General features: G+C 45.7%; 1 protein-coding gene across 1 annotated transcript in view; it reads left to right on the top strand.

Moving 5' to 3' along the window:
- Positions 1–4,340: 4,340 nt before the first annotated feature.
- LOC308619281 (uncharacterized protein) overlaps positions 4,341–16,781 on the top strand; it is a gene marked incomplete at both ends in the record, with an annotated part of 66,290 nt that continues 53,849 nt past the window's right edge. The window contains 4 exons of the mRNA XM_081237905.1: positions 4,341–4,384; positions 8,444–8,567; positions 10,041–10,096; positions 11,179–11,426. Of these exons, the coding sequence (XP_081094031.1) occupies positions 4,341–4,384; positions 8,444–8,567; positions 10,041–10,096; positions 11,179–11,426 (472 nt within the window). The remainder of the gene's footprint in view (positions 4,385–8,443; positions 8,568–10,040; positions 10,097–11,178; positions 11,427–16,781) is intronic.

The following is a 16,781-nucleotide window of genomic DNA, read 5'->3' on the forward strand; positions in this document are numbered from 1 at the left end:
TGTCAGAAGTGACAAACCACCCTTCCACCACTTGCCATTCATCAAAAGTGAGTCACTAAGTCCAGCCCACACTGAAAGGGGAAGAAAATTAAGTTTTCTGTCTCTTGAAAAGAGGAATATCTAAGAATTTATGGGACTTCCCTGGTGGCGCAGTGGTTAAGAATCCGCCTGCCAATGAAGGGAACATGGGTTCCAGGCCTGGTCCGGGAAGATCCCACATGCCACGGAGCAACTAAGCCTGTGCGCCACAACTACTGAGCCTGCGCTCTAGAGCCTGCGAGCCACAACTACTGAGCCTGCGCGCCTAGAGCGCATGCGCTGCAACACAAGAAGCCACCGCAATGAGAAGCCCGTGCACCGCAACAAAGAGTAGCCCCTGCTTGCCACAACTAGAGAAAGCTTGCATGCAGCAACGAAGACCCAACGCAGCCAATAAATAAATTTATTTATTTAAAAAAGAAAAGAATTTTGTGGGCATACTACTATGTATAAAATAGATAACCAATGAGAACCTACTGTACAGCACAGGGAACTCTACTCAATGCTCTGTGGTGACCTAAATGGGAAGGAAATCTAAAAAACAGGGAATATATATATACATATATACATATAGCTGATTCACTTTGCTGTGCAGCAGGAACTAACACAACAGTGTAAAGCAACTGTACTCCAATAAAAAGTTTTTTAAAAATGGACGTATCTTTAAACCACCACAGAGACCAACTTTTTTTTTTTTTTTTTTTTTTTGCGGTACGCGGGCCTCTCACTGTTATGGACTCTCCTGTTGCGGAGCACAGGCTCCAGACGCGCAGGCTCAGCGGCCATGGCTCACGGGCCCAGCCACTCCGCGACATGTGGGATCCTCCCAGACCAGGGCACGAACCCATGTGCCCTGCATTGGCAGGCAGATCCCCAACCACTGCGCCACCAGGGAAGCCCGAGACCAACATTTTTTTAAACTGGTGATGTTTGTCTTTGACCCTTGAGTTTATTTCCCTTTCTTCTCTCATTTCCCACATCCTGCAGTTCAGGACTGCCACCTCCCCCACATGCTCCTTCCTCCAGACATCACCTGCCCAGGTGAAAACTCCCCTTACCTCAGTGTGGTCACTTCCTCCTCGCCTTCCTGGCCAAGCTCCTTGAAGAAGGTGATCTAGCCAATGGTCTTTACTTTCATTTATCTTTGGCTGCATTGGGTCTTCATTGCTGCGCATGGGCTTCCTCTAGTTGCGACGAGCGGGGGCTACTCTTCGTTGCGGTGCGCGGGCTCTCATTGTGGTGGCTTCTCTTGTTGCGGAGCACAGGCTCTAGGCACGCAGGCTTCAGTAGTTGTGGCACGCGGGCTCAGTAGTTGTGGCTCGCGGGCTTTAGAGCACAGGCTCAGTAGTTGTGGTGCATGGGCTTAGTTGCTCTGCGGCACGTGGGATCTTCCTGGACCAAGGGTCGAACCCATGTCCCCTGTATTGGCAGGTGGATTCTCAGCAACTGTGCCACCAGGGAAGCCCATGGTCTTTACTTTCTCACTTCCCTTTCAATTTGTTCCGGAAACCTGCTCTTTCTCCGGAAGTAGTAGCCGGAAGCCCTATGCACTTATTATTTTTTGTGTGTGTGTGGTACGCGGGCCTCTCACTGTTGTGGCCTCTCCCATTGCGGAGCACAGGCTCCGGACGCACAGGCTCAGCGGCCACGGCTCACGGGGCCCAGCCACTCCGCGGCATGTGGGATCCTCCTGGACCGGGGCACGAACTCGCGTCCCCTGCATCGGCAGACGGACTCTCAATCATTGCGCCACCAGGGAAGCCCCTATGCACTTATTTTTGAAACAGAGAAGAAACAATGAACAATATAATTCACTAATAATTCATGTTATGGATGAATCTTAAAAACATTGTGCTGAGCAAAAGAAATCCGGCATAAAGTACATACTGTTTGATGCCATTTGTATCAAATTCTAGAACAGTCTAAACTAATCCAGTGTTAGAAAGCAGATCAGTGGTTGCCTGGGCCAAGGGTGGGGTTGGGGGATTGACCGCAAAGGAGTAAAGAGGGAATTTTCTCGGAGGTGGTAGAAATATTACGTATCTTAATTGAGGTGGTACCTGGAAGCATATATCCATCAAAACTCTTCAAACTGTGCATTTAAATAAAGCATTTTATTAAAAACCAAATATACCTTGATAAACTTTAAAGTATGCTTGGTAAATGCATCCCCAACATATTTTAAAAGCAACTTCAGTATTTGCAAGAGCAATGTTTTGACAGGTCTTTGTTGAAAACTTTTGTCTTCCTGCTGCCTGGGTGGTTAAAGAGACAAACCAAAGGGAAAAGTAGCAAGTTATCTCTAAGGGCCAATTAGAATATCGGTAATTTTCAGTTGGTTGTAATAACAGAAGTGATTCATATCACAGAGACAGGAGGCTCTCCCTCCCCTCTGGCAATCAGTTGTGAATGATTACAAACCACTCTGCCCTACAACCCTGGGGCGGGGTGGGGGGGGGAGGTGTATTTCAGAAAGCACCTCAATTCTCAGGCCCCACCTCAGACCTATTAAATCAGAATCTCCAAGGGTAGGGCCCAAGCAAAGTAAAGCTCTCCCGATGGCTCTCGGTGACACCGTGGGTGAGCCCCAGTGAGATGGAGTATGGTGCTTCTCAAAATTTTTTTTTTTTTTTTTGCACAAGAACATCTGGGAAGCTGGTGGAGGATGTAAATGCATGGATTCTACTACTGGAAATTCTGATTGAGTAATTCTTCTTGGAGGTCTTGAATTTGCATTTTTAATAAGCTTCCAGGTAGCTCTGATGGAAGTGGCCCAGGCATCACACATTGAAACTAACATTATCTTTTCCCAGATTTCTGGGCAGAATTGGAGTTTAACAAGATTCCTTGGCTGAAAAGTGGCTCCTTCATCTTGGGTTTTTTAGATGGCATCTAGCCCTACTACTTTTGTTTACTTAAGTCAGGCTTACTTAGCCCCACCCCATTCCTTCCCCCAGAATCAACCCCACACCCAGTACCCTGTCTAGACCATAATGGCATTTTTGTCACCCCGTACTGGCAGCAATCATCACCATACCCTAGAAGCCTATCCCTCCAGACTTCACCTCTTCAGCCTGGCACCTCACCTGTGTTAGAGCCCCCATCACACAAGCCTTTGTGCTACTAGGGTCCTGTGCTCCAGGCACATGGCTAGGTGCTGGGGATACAGTCACAGGTCAGTCTTGGTCTTTGACATAAATCTTCTTATCTAGGTATAGATATGAATGGTCTTAATTTTCCACTGGTCCAATGAGAGGGCTTAGCCGAGGTCCATGGTCCTTAGCAACAGGTTCTGAGAACATGCTGGGTGAAGCCAGAGCCCAGTTCTGGGGCCTCACCTCCTCTTCAACCAAAGCTGCCACACTGCTCTCATTAATGGCTTCGGTGTAAGACTGCATTGGAAGAAATGGTTTCTGCTGCTAAAATAAGTTGTAAATCCACTGGATTAGGGAAGGCTTAGCTTTCCTTCCAGTTCTGGCACATTGTGGATCCAGAATGACATAGATTGTCAGGGCCTTTCCCTTTACTTCATTTATTTCTAATAGTATAATTATTTTAAAACAGAGATTTATGGTAGTGATTTATGTCTATGTCTTATGAAAGTATTTCAACATAGAAGAATGCTGTGATGGTCTGTAATAACTATATACTTTTAAAATTTGGTATGTTCAGCTTCTGAAGGTATAATGATAGGGAAATATTTTGGGTAAAGCTATGACCCAGGTGCTGTAGGAGATATGTTTATATATTACCTCATTTAATCTGCACACAGTCCTTTGAGATAAATACTATTTTTATCTCCACTCAAGAGAGAAGGAACATCAGGCAAGGAAGTGAAGCAACTTGTCCAATATCACACAGGTCTGGGGAGGCAGGGGTTGAACACATGCAGTCTGACTTCCCATCCCAGACACAGCCTCTGTTGAGGAAATCCATTCGAGGTGGATTTTTGCTTGAGGAGGACTCACTAACTCAAGTGGGTTCTGATGATCTGCAGCAGCTGGATGATTCCCAAGCCTCTGTCCATCTTTCAACAGCATCCAGTTGTGAGACCAATGTCACGATACCTCAGCTCTGTGAGCCCGAGGAACGTGCTTTGCTGAATGACTCAAATGAGATGACAGTGCGTGAAGAGCTGGTGCTGAGTGTTGGCACAGCTCAAAAGACACCACCCTTGCCTCAGGAAGTTTAATATCTCTGTATGACCCAAACCCAAAGCCTTCAGAGGCCAGGCAGGTAGCAAAGATGAGTTAACAAGCAGGTAGTGAGAAAAGGCAAGTTGGGGGAGGAGCCGCCACGCAATGCCAGCTAATGGTTTCCCTGGAGGGTACGGGGTGTGTGGAGGGTAAAAAGCCAGTGTTTCCAAATCAAAAGAACCTGGTGAACTCGCCAGGATTTTATCTATCTATCTATCTATCTATCTATCTATTTATTTATTTTTGGCTGCATTGGGTCTTGTTGCTGCGCACGGGCTTTCTCTAGTTGCGGCGAGTGGGGGCTACTCTTCATTGAGGTGCACAGGCTTCTCATTGCGGTGGCTTCTCTTGTTGCAGAGCACGGGCTCTAAGCACATGGGCTTCAGTAGTTGTGGCTCGCGGGCTCAGTAGTTGTGGCACGTGGGCTTAGTTGCTCTGTGGCATGTGGGATCTTCCCGGACCAGGGCTCGAACCCGTGTCCCCTGCATTGGCAGGCGGATTCTTAACCACTGTGCCACGAGGGAAGTCCCTCGCCAGGATTTTAAACGGTGGCAACTGATTCGAACAGTTCTTGTATTTTATTCTATTTATTTTTATATCTACAGACCTAACAAGCTCTTTCTAGGAGTGCCATTTGCCTAGGCGCCATCGTTTTGCATTCCTGCCTTATATAGATTCTGCAGTGGACAGGAGGGTTCTGGCCCATTACAACCTGGCCACACATTGTCAGTATCTGCACTTACAGAGTTATTTTTAGAGTTTCCCCTTATCTTGAAAGCCCAGCACTTCCAAGCATAGGAAGTGAAGCATCAGTGCATGCGTGTGTGTGCATGCGTGTATGTGTGTGTGTGCATGCATGTGTCTTTGTGTGTGTGTGTGTGTGTGTGTTGGGGGGTGTACAGGGTTTGTCTGAAGCAGACGAGACAGTGGGCATTTGACTGAGTTGGTGTCAGCATCACACCATGCTGCTCCAAGCTCCATCACCATGGCTGGTCTGCAGCAACTGCATTGCAGCAGCCACCAAGGACACAGAACACATCTGTCCCTTTGTCGCTGGCTTCACTTGACATGACCAGTGTCATCTCCAGTTGGCATTTAGCTCATTGACTCCGTCGCTGCCAGGCCCGGGCCATAAGCAGCTATTGTTATTGTGTGTGCTTACTGCAAACAGTAGAGCCTTCAGAAACTCCACCATACACCACCTCAGCTCGGGGAACTGGCAGAAAGTCCCACAGTACTCACAGCACACACTCAAAGGATTTTATCTTATTAATCTTTGAAAAACATTGGCAAATGCACAGGAGTCAAATACGAAGTTTGCCCACATCTAACATAGGCTGGTTTTAGTTTTACGACCTAATGATTGAAGAGGAAGACTTTTTTATTAAGGTTGGCACTCCTGCTCAGATCTCAGTTCCATTTTTAGGATAAGGTTTCTGTTGTGGTTTGCTGTTTTTTTGGAGCTCACTCTCTCCCTGGCGGGTACAACAGCCTTTGTACATACACGACAGGAGAATCTTAATAGGTGTCCACTGGGTGTGGTTTCTTTCCTTTGGTGTCACTGGTAAAAGATGTTAGAGCTCTAAGAGGTTCCCAGACATAGTTACTCCTTATTTTGATTTCTGTTTCTGGTGCAAGGGTGCTTGGTATTTTGCATTAATAGATTGAGATTATTGTACATAGAAGGACTCTTGAAAACACTTTTATTTCCAATATTGATCGCAATAACAGAGGGAATCTAATTAATTGGACATAAATGTTTTCTTTTTTTAGTTTATTTTTTATTGAAGTATAGTTGATTTTCAATGTTGTGTTAGTTTCTGGTGTACAGCAAAGTGATTCAGTTATATATATATATAATATATGTGTATTATATGTATTGATATATTCTTTTTCATATTCTTTTCCATTATGGTTTATTACAGGATATTAAATATAGTTCCCTGTGCTATACAGTAGGCCCTTGTTATTTATCTATTCTATATATAGTGGTTTGTATCTGCTAATCCCAAACTCCTAATTTATACCCCTCCCCCCTTCCCCTTGGGTAACCATAAGTTTGTTTTCTATATCTGTGTGTCTGTTTCTGTTTCGTAAATAAGTTCATTTGTGTCATATTTTAGATTCCACGTATAAGTGATATTATATGGTATTTGTCTTTCTCTGTCCAGCTTACTTAACTTAGTATGATAATCTCTAGGTCCATCCATGTTGCTGCAAATGGCATTATTTCATTCTCTTTTTATGGCTGAGTAGTATTCCATTGTGTGTGTGTGTGTGTGTGTGTGTGTGTGTGTGTGTACCACATCTTCTTTATTCAGTGATCTGTTGATGAACACTTAGGTTGCTTCCACATCTTGGCTATTGTAAGTAGTGCTGCTATTAACACTGGGGTGCATGTATCCTTTCAAATTATAGTTTTCTCCACATATATGCCCAAGAGTTGGGTTGCTGGATATGGCAACTCTGTTTTTAGTTTTTTGAGGAACCGTCATACTGTTTTCCATAGTGGCTGCACCAATTGATATTCCTACCAACAGTGTAGGAGGGTTCCCTTTTCTCCACACCCTCTGCAACATTTGTTATTTGTGGACTTTTTAATGATGGCCATTCTGACTGGTGTGAAGTGGTACCTCATTGTAGTTTTGCATTGCATTTCTCTAATAACTAATGATGTTGAGCATCTTTTGACATGAATGTTTTCTTGAAAGCACACACACACATGCATAAGTGTGCAATCATACACACAAACACACACTAATGCTCATTTTTTCCTGAAAAAGCTTCAAATCTTTCAAAACCCCTTCCCTGGGGATTTTTTATTTTCCATTTTCTTAATGGAATTGTCTATAAAAATCTTCCTTGAAGCTTTTGAAATTGTTTTTTTCTAAAACTGATATCTGTGGGGTCTTTTTTGTTGTTGTTTGGTTGGTTTTACTTTAAATTATGGTAAAATACACATAACATAAAGCTTACCATCATAACTGTCTTCGAGTGTATAGTTCATGGGCATTAAGTAACCCACTTTGTTGTGTGACCCTCACCACCGTCCATCTCCAGAAATCTTCATCTTGATAGGTATGGTTTTTAATTTTTGTTTTATTTTATTTTGTTTTCACATATAAGCCAGGTCTTTAGGATGTGCAATAGAGGCCAGAAAGGGGAACAAAAAGTATGCAAAGGAAGAAGATATCTGCTTTCATTTCTCCTCAGCTGAAGCAGTGCTACTACCTACCACCTTTCAATACACTGGGCAACTTCCTCTTACACTGAGAGCAAAACACATTGTGAGAACAATAGCACATCATGCTCTGTTGCTAAAATTGTAGCTTCATAATCAAATATCAAGACCAAGTGAGGAAGGAGCCCTAACAAGTAAAAATTACTTTATTCCTATAAAGCACATTCCCTTTATGTAAAATTCATGTTGTTTTCATGGTTCGTTAATTGGGAATCTGAGAATAAGAAAAAAGCCCTTTTCCTCCTCTCGTATGCTGAAAGCCATCGAAGTTTAGTTATCAGGGAGGCAGGTACGTGCAGAGTTTATTCCATTCTTATTTCACGTGCGTTTTCTTTTTTTTAAAATTTTTATTGGAGTATAGTTGATTTACAATGTTGTGTTACTTTCTACTGTACAGCAAAGTGAATCAGTTGTGTATATACATATATACACTCTTTTTTAGATTCTTTTCCCATATAGGTCATTATGGAGTGTTGAGAAGAGTTCCCTGTGTTATACGGTATGTCCTCATTAGTTATCTATTTTATATATAATCTTACTGATGTAGCATCACTTCTGTTCCAGGATAGGAGAGATATTGGACTATTTATGGCCAGGTCGATTTTGGAAAGGCAGCTGGGGGACCGTTTATAACCACATGGGCTTTAAAACGATAGAGTCCCACTGCTCGAGGTACCCATGGGGTGCAGACCAGTGCTAGCAAACTTTTTCTGAAAAGATCCAGATATTGAGTATTTTGGCTTGTGGGACACATCTACTCAGCTCCGCCATTGACATGGGAAAGCAGCCCTAGACAACACATAAACAGAGGGTGTCACTGGGTTCCAACTTCACCTTTATAGATGGGGATTGAAATTTAAATGTCATGTAATGTTCATGCGTCAGGAAGTATTATTCTTCTTTTGATTTTTTTTCAACTGTTTAAAAGTGTAAAAGTCATTCTTAGCTTATGGACCATACATAACAGGTGTGGATTGGATTTGGGCCAAGGACTCAATTTCCAGGTGCCTGAAGTAGAGGAAAAACAGGATTCCAAGGCCTGTGGACAAGATGCCAATGACAGATACTGGTTTGAGTTCTCGCTCTGCCAGGTATTAACCATGTAACCTTGGGCATGTCACTAACCTCTGCAAGTTTCAGTTTATCCATAGGGAAAGCACAATGACCACCCCATAGAGATGAAAGTTACAAAGTGGGGCACAAAATGGTGATCAGGCCCTACAGCTCTGGAGAGGCTACATTTCTCTCTTTGGGAGCTTGAGACTTTGTTTCAGTTGGTGGTAGTCAAACTCCTAGCAATAGGTCTTATTTTATTAAAAAGAAAATTAAGTTTGTTTCATGTTTATTTACCCCATCAACATAATACTTTGTTCCTACCAAAAGAATGAGATTGCTAAGAAACTACAAATTTCCTAAATTACAGGCTGACTGAGGAAGAAAAATCTCCGTATGTTTTCATCAGACACACAACAGAGGTCTTATTAAGTAATGGCAAGCTCTGTCCTGTGGTGAATTCAGACAGACTGACCCTCTTCTATGGAATCCTTTGTTTTCCCCAGGGGAGGTAAATTCTTCCTCCAGGGACTCATGCCCTTGAACTTCATTCAGGTTACACCCGAAATGATGAATGATGCTTTGTCAGGGTGTTTTGAATGTCATCAAGGGCTGGACCCTTTAAGCTTCTCTCAGGATAACTAAAAGTCTGTGCCTGCAGCCTAACCTAGATTGGGAATGCTTTCCCAGCCTGTGCTCTTCCCTCCCCACCCCTGCCCCCCATGAAAAGGCCAAGTGACAGAAGCAAATGGGGGGAGAGTTCCTTACCTGCCTTCCCACAAACAGTCCTCAAAGAGCCGGGCAACCCGAGAGGTGGGCACTGGGCCATGTTGAAATCTGTTCCATCCCTCCAAGGGTGTGTGTGCATTGAATTACCTGTGGCTCATCCCAAAACAAGGGGCTTAAGGAACATCTACCAGAAACCAGTCCAGCTGTGCTGACAAATGCAGGGTATGGGAGTCAGGGAGTCAGACCCCTTATGGCTGTGTGGACCCCAAGCCAGGCTGCGGAGGAGGTGGGCAGGCAGAGATGGAAAGGAGGAGGGAGAAGCAACGGACCACCAAAGAGGGCCAATACTGTGCCTTGTTGGGTTATAGGTAGCATCGCTTTGAGCAGAAATCAGGCTGGATCCATGCACTGTCATGGTCAAGTGCTAACTAACACTGCACCAGCGAGAGGGATGGGATGGGATGGGATGGGATGGGATGGGGGAAGACATGGTTGGTAGACCTGCAGAGAAATCAGGATGTTAAAAAACATGGAATGGCAGATCAGGGGCTGGCAGCAGTCTGCTGACTTGATCTTGAGAAATGCAGTGATGACGAAACGTTTTCAATTCATTCTCTTGCTTTCATGATACGCCATGAGGCAGCCCGCCGTGCGTCCGTATCCCATCTCCTGTGGTTAAAGGAGAGAGCTTCAAAAATGTGCAGCTCTGCCCTTGTAAGAACAAGTGTAAATCAAGAGACTGAATGTGTTTACATAATGTGACTTATTTTTAATGTTTGCAGGATTTGGGAAAAGAAGAGCAGTTTGATTCTTGCATGAGTATGAATAAATATTCTCTGTGGGTGGCAGGTCTTTGTGTTTATCTAGCCATACATGTGTATACATGTACGTGGGGGTGTGCATATATGTGCACACATTCACACACACACACACCCGCGTGGGGACTGCCCTCTGTGGCAGTGATGTGGGCTGCTGTTTAGGTACAGAATTAATCAAATAAATATTTTTCTTTCCTGTGTCGGGTGGTCTGGCCTGCCATGTTTCTATTTTTATTTCTTTTGGCTTATTTGCTACCCACATTCCTAAGAGAATGCAGAAAGAACATTTTAAATTTCTGTGTGATGGTTGGATCACGTGTATACTTCAATTTGGGAGAATTTTTTAAAATGTTTGTAGTCTGGCTGCCCTGCCTGCCTTAAAGGACTTCCGACCTGGGGATGCTAGCAAGGAAAGTCAGCAGCCCTGGCTGTGGGCCTGCCGTGGATGGCTCCACCAGTCATGGCCCTGTCCCGTCCACACTGCCCTCCCCAACCCCGACGGCCAGGGCTGGCTTTGTATGGCTGCCAACTCAAAGACTCAGCTGAAAGCACATGCAGATATGAGTGAAGATCTGTTCAGAGCGATGCCTTGGGTAGACTGGTTAGGAAGACAGGTCTTCAAGTTTCAACCTTGGCTACCCGAATGAACTATGTGACTTTGACCAAGGGACTTAACCCCAGTTCTGTCATCTGTACAATGAGGAGAGTACCACTCACCCCATAAGACTGCTGTAAGGACTGAAGGAAGTCATGAGTTTAAAGCACTGAGCACAGTCTGGCACATAGAAAGAAGGGCCGGAAGTGTAGCTACTGCTCTGTTAGCAGCACAGTACACTTTTGTTGATCCCTTAAGGCTGGGATACTACCGCCCCATCTTGCTCTGCATCTTTTGTGACCTGGCACTACTTCAGTTATGCATTCATCAGGTTATTAATATGTATAAAGCCTTGTTCCAAAAACCATTTAAGGTGGCTGGTGTCAGTCTCCCCCTGGAATTCTTTCTCCGTCTAACAGACACAGCGACGTTAAGAAAAAAAGTTTTTAAAAAATGTTCAGGCCGGGTGCGCTCTTTACTCTGTGGTCTGTCTGTTCTTTGGAACAGAAGCTTCCGGGCCCAGAAGCCTGGCCTCCAGGATCACTGGGAGCAGCAGTGTCCTCAGGGCTTCGAGGCCCTGAGGGCAGAAGGAAGTGCTCCGCACCCAGGGGGCGGGGCCACCGAGACTCCTGGGCAGCTCACAAGTGAAGACCCTCAGCGATCTCGGTCTCTGGAATCAGCTCTGAATGGTCCAGTTCACCCAAGGAGATTGAACTGGGCTCGCGTTTTTGGGGAGCGTGTTGGGTGGCCCTGCTGTAGGCGAAGGCCGAATCATCCTCACTGGCTCTGCCCTGCACTGTGGGCGGAACTGAGGGCTCCTTACAAAGTCCTGCCCTGGGAGGCCCCACCCATGGAATTACCTGCTCTTCCCCCCCGCCCCCCCCCCCCCGCAATTGTCAAGACACTTGGGAAAAGGTCAATGTCATAGGTGCAGCTTTGTGGATTCTAGAAAGCGAGAGGAGAAACACTGCAGCAGGGGAGAGCTGGCCTCCCCTGGGTGGGTGAGATGCATGGCCGCCCTGTGCCCGAGGGTGGCAGGAGCTGCCCCCTTGTTTCTACCTTCTGAAGACTAGCTGTCCCACAGGGATTGGGCAGGAGAGTGGCTGGGGATGTTTTGTACTCGCTTGTTTGCTTTGCTTTTCTCCTCCTCTCTCTTGTTCCAGGGATTTCCCTGCAGCAAACAGCCTGATATTTTACTGGGCTCCCCCTTGAAGTGAAATACTGCCCTTCAGAGCTCAGGGAGACGCTGTCTGAGGGAGAGCTAACTGCCAGGCCACATTCTTAGCAGCCAGCCCTGGGGCCCTCCGGGATCGTCCTTCTCTTCTTCCTTTTCCCCTGAGGCCTGTTCCCTTTCCCTGAGCGCTCTGTCTCCCATCCGGAGACACTTACACGGGGCCTGAAAGGATGAACAGGTGTGTTCTGGGCAGGCTAAGGAAGCGGGGCTCTCGTGCAGAAACAAACAGAAGCAAGGTGTGTGCAAGGCTGGAGGGGGGCAGGTCCCAGAGTCCTGCAGTCACTTAACTTGCTGAGACTTTTTCTGGTAGGAGATGGAGGGAAGTGGAAACAAGCTTTGTGCGTTTTTGGATCTTCAGCAGCAGCTTTCCAGCCTGCGCTGCTGATGATACCAGGAGAGCTTAGAGAGTGTAGGCCTTTGGCCTTGTCTACACGTTGGAATCACAAGGCAGCATGGTATCATGGGAAATTCTGAGTCCTCCAAACTGGATGATTCGGAGACAACAACTGGTTTTGATCCCCGTCATCAAATACCTTGCACACCACCACTTCCTCCCTAAAGCCACCCGTGCCGGTTCCTCAAGTCCTTCTGACCCTGGTGTGGCCCTGCTTCTCACGGCGTCAAGGTGCTAGAAGAGCCCTCGCTGAACCCTTGGCCCTGCCTGCACTCAGGAATCGCCCACGTTGCCCCGTGCAGCTCAGCTGCCCATCATAGCCTCCTTGCTGGTGCCAGCTCGCTTTTCTTCTGGTTCTCATCCTCCAGGAAAACTGCCGTTTCCAAAGGGACTCGCTTTGCTACCCGTGGGTTAGATCCCGAGATAAGGAAATAGCAAAATATCTGCTTGACCTCTGGTGTAGAAAGATGGCCAGAGGGAAATGGGTATGGTCAGGAGCTGAGGACCCCGGGGGGCGGGTGGGTTAGGGGTAGTTCTGGTGAAATCCTCACATGGGCATCAGCAGCAGTTTGCTTGGAATGGGGTGGTGGGGAGAGCAGACCCTTGAGCAATGGAATTTTCGAGATGGTCAACATTTTCAATCCACACACTTGTTAGGGGAGGGGAAAATAGCCAATAGCAAAAGAAACAAATGGATAATATGGATACCACTTGGAGGTTTTAAAGCCTTTAAGAAATGGAATTTGTAGGATGCAAGGCTGCGTAGAAAGTCATTTTGCAGACCGGGCTGCCAACCCCCCGGGGGCCTAACCAAGTTGTCAGGAATGAAGAAGTCTTCTCAGTTACAGGGTTTACTCGTATCCCATCCCCCCGACCCAGCCAGAAATGTGGTCCCTGTAATTCACGCTGCAGTTCAAACCCACTTTCCCAAATCTGTCTTCATCTGAGAGGAGGCTGAGGAGAGGTGAGGTGTGTCCATGCTCCAGCTTAGGGGGGGCTTCCGGGAACTGGGGGGCCCTGAGGCTGTGCTGCTGATTGGTTGCAAGGGAGCACATTAGAAAAGGAGCACCCCTACCCCCGGCCCCCCCTCTCCCTGCCCCGCACCTTGGCCCTTTTTGGTGGACTCACCGTTTTCCTTTGTCTTTTTGGCAACTATCATCTTAACATAGTGCCTTTAAAATGTGTTGGTGAAGTTCCATTACTGGAGAAGGAAAGTGTGTGTGTGTGTGTGTATGTGTGTATGTGTACCTATGCTCTGTTAGATGAGAGGCAGTTGATTGAATACTTCCCTCTTTGTGCCCGATCTAACGATATGCTGTGTGTTTCAAGCTACCCTGTTTTCATGGTGGCTGGTGGTGGGAAGGACCCGCTTACACAAAGGTCATCTTCACGAAGCGCTGGGCCCAGTGTTCTCATTCTTATCACACTGCTGCGCCTTTTATACCCACCTTCCTTTCATCCCTTTGTGTCCTGTTCTTCCTAAATCATTGCTTTATTTCCAATATTTCTTCTTCCCCTTTCTCCTTCTTATTTCTCAGAATTAGCAGAAAGTTGGTGAATTAGAAACAAGAAATTGGCTTTAAAACGCTGTTGCTGTAGCACTTCTATGCCCAATATATGTTAAAACACTAGAAAAACAAAGAACCTCAGTCCTTTTCTTTTATTTCTCCTCCCAGTGGAGTAATAGAAACAGGATGTTTTTTGTCTGCTTGCTTGTTTTTTTTTGTTTTTTTTTTTTGCAGTACACGGGCCTCTCACTGCTGTGGCCTCTCCCGTGGCGGAGCACAGGCTCCGGACGCGCAGCCTCAGCGGCCATGGCTCACGGGCCCAGCCGCTCCGCGGCATGTGGGATCCTCCCGGGCCGGGGCACGAACCCATGTCCCCTGCATCGGCAGGCGGACTCTCAACCACTGCGCCACCAGGGAAGCCCTGCTTTTTGTTTTTGAGGCAACCAAATCTGACCCTTATCCTTCCACTTGCTAGCTGAGTGAACTTGGGCAAGTTACTTCAGTTCTCTGAGCCTCTGTTTCCTCATCTGTAAGTTAGAAGGAGCAATGCCTACTTCACAGAGTTTTGAGCAAGAAGTACACACAATAAATATAAGTGCCTCCACCATAGTAGATATTCAGTTTGTATTTTCCTCTACCTCTCGTTTTACTGGGTCTTTAAGACCTAATAATTGTTCATCTTCATTGGATTTTCATCGAATTAGCAAATATTTGTACAGCCCCTTGTGCACCAGGGTCCAAACAGAAACAAGGTATGGTTCATCTCTTCCAGAGCAATCTCCTGCTGGAACCAGGAATTAATAAAGTGTCATAGAACAACGTGAGAGGTACTATGGGCACAAAGGGAAACCAGAAGAGGAGCAGCTGAGACTTCTTGGGGACGGGGTGGGGAGGGTAGGAGATGGTGTTCCTGAGGGGGGAAATGGTCAAGGGTCTCGAAGGATGCTGGAGTTGGGAGAAAGGTGTTTTGGGAAGAGAGGAGCAAAGGAAAGCATATATAAGGGCATTGCTATGGGCTCAACGGTAGAGAAGGAGGGTTGGGGAGTGACGGCCGAGTGGTTGAGTAGTAGTCCACACCGATGCTAGACGCTAGAGTTGGGACTTAGTTTGAAAGCTGTGGAGAGCCATTTAGGTTTTAGGTTTACGTGGAGGAGAGCCAGTAATGCAAGAGGGATTTTCCTGAAGCACACTGAGGTGACTCTTAAGAAATCCTTGTGTACACAAGTTGCCTCTCTGAAATCAACATGGAGTGCAGAGTCCACAGGTCAGGAGTCCTGGCGCTGCCATTTATCAGTGGTCCCACCTTCGGCAAGTCGCTTCCTCCCTCACGGCCGGGTCTTCACATCTCTGGAATGAAGGTGTTGGACTAGATCACATCCCGGTGTCCTCCCAGCTTGAACAGTCGTCTGTGATCCTGTGATTTTGTCACTCCTTTTTGGAGCTCATTTTATAATTCCTAATGTTACCTTATTCATATGGTTATGCTAGCATGATGACTGACACCTGGCAGACATCAGATTTCTTTCTTTATTCCATGTGAAAATTCGATTACTGGGATGTGTGATGGTATGGTGTAGTAAGCTAAGTCAGTCGGTTTCTTTGTAGTCTTGGTCAGGTCAGAAATTATTTGCGTGACCTGGAATAAATCATTTTACTTCTCTGGAAAGTTTATTCCCTCCGTGGCCAGTTCTCAAAATGGCTACACTGAGAGATAAGAGGAAGATTTGACTCATAGAATTCACACAAGTTTGTTCCATGTATATTAAAACAAACAAACAAAACTTTCAAATGCTAGCAAAGATCTCTATTTTAATTTTAAATGTTCTGGATCAGAAGTGGCTGAGTATCTTATGCAGAAGATATGCTGATTTCATCCACCACCACCATTCCCCACAAAGACTAGGCAAAATCATTTTAACTTCATTTCCAAAACTAACTATGATTTCAATGTGGAGATTTGGTCTACTTCTCTTTTTGTTTTTTAAATGACTGAAGCTTACTTTTGAGGAAAAATTACATGTATATTAAAAATATCTAAAAAGCTAGAGGATATGTGAAAGGCAAATATCAGAAATAGAAAACATATATTATTCCATTCACCCAGAGGTAAACTTATCATGCTGGACTCATGCTTTATATTTTTTCCTAATATAATTGGATCAAACCATACATACTGTTATGTGACTTGACCAAAATATCTCTCATCATATATTCCCATATAACAAAGTTTTAAGGGTCTGTTCAGATTCAGGCAAGATGAAATGGTGAGTTCCAGTGCTGGTAGAAAGCAGTGTGATGCAGGTGTGTGCAAAGTGATGGAGGAACCCCGGAAGGGAGCTAATTAACCCTTTCTGATCTTGAAGGATGTCAAAGTTTGCCAGGCATAGAAGGGCAGAAAGCATTTGCCAGATGGAAGAAACAAGCCGATGGGAAGCTACTAGAAACGTTACAGACCAGGGCCGTTGGAGGACGGGGAGGAGTCTAGTTTGCCTGATGGGTGTGGTGAGTGGGCTGGGCTTCAACAGGAGGTGAGCAGGGTGGGTGGATCCAGTTAAGAACAGCTTTGTTTGCCAGGCTGCAGAGTGTGGACTTTGTTCTGCTGAGAGTCGGGAATCAGGGACTTTGCAGAATCAAGTTCTGCCTTACATTAAAGCAATGGTACCGACTGAGCACAACCAAAACCTGACTTTACTCTTTCCTTAAGAATGGATTTTTAAAAATCTGGGTGCTTGAAAAGTCTTCATGTACAAGCCAAATACAGTCTTTAGGAACATTTCTCAGAAAATTCACACTACCTCTGCAGAAACCTCTTAAGCACCTGTTGGAGCTCTTTAGTGGACTTAATACATGGTGGGTTCAGATAACTCCTGCAATGGCAAATTCATCCCTAGAGAGCAAACTGCATAGGAGTTGCTTAAGCTACTCTCCCCGATAGGAAGGAACGTGTTTGGCCCTGCTGGATGCCTGCAGGAGG

The sequence above is a fragment of the Mesoplodon bidens genome, assembly GCF_964165515.1.
Source record: "Mesoplodon bidens genome assembly, chromosome: 6".
NCBI classification, from domain to species: domain Eukaryota; kingdom Metazoa; phylum Chordata; class Mammalia; order Artiodactyla; family Ziphiidae; genus Mesoplodon; species Mesoplodon bidens.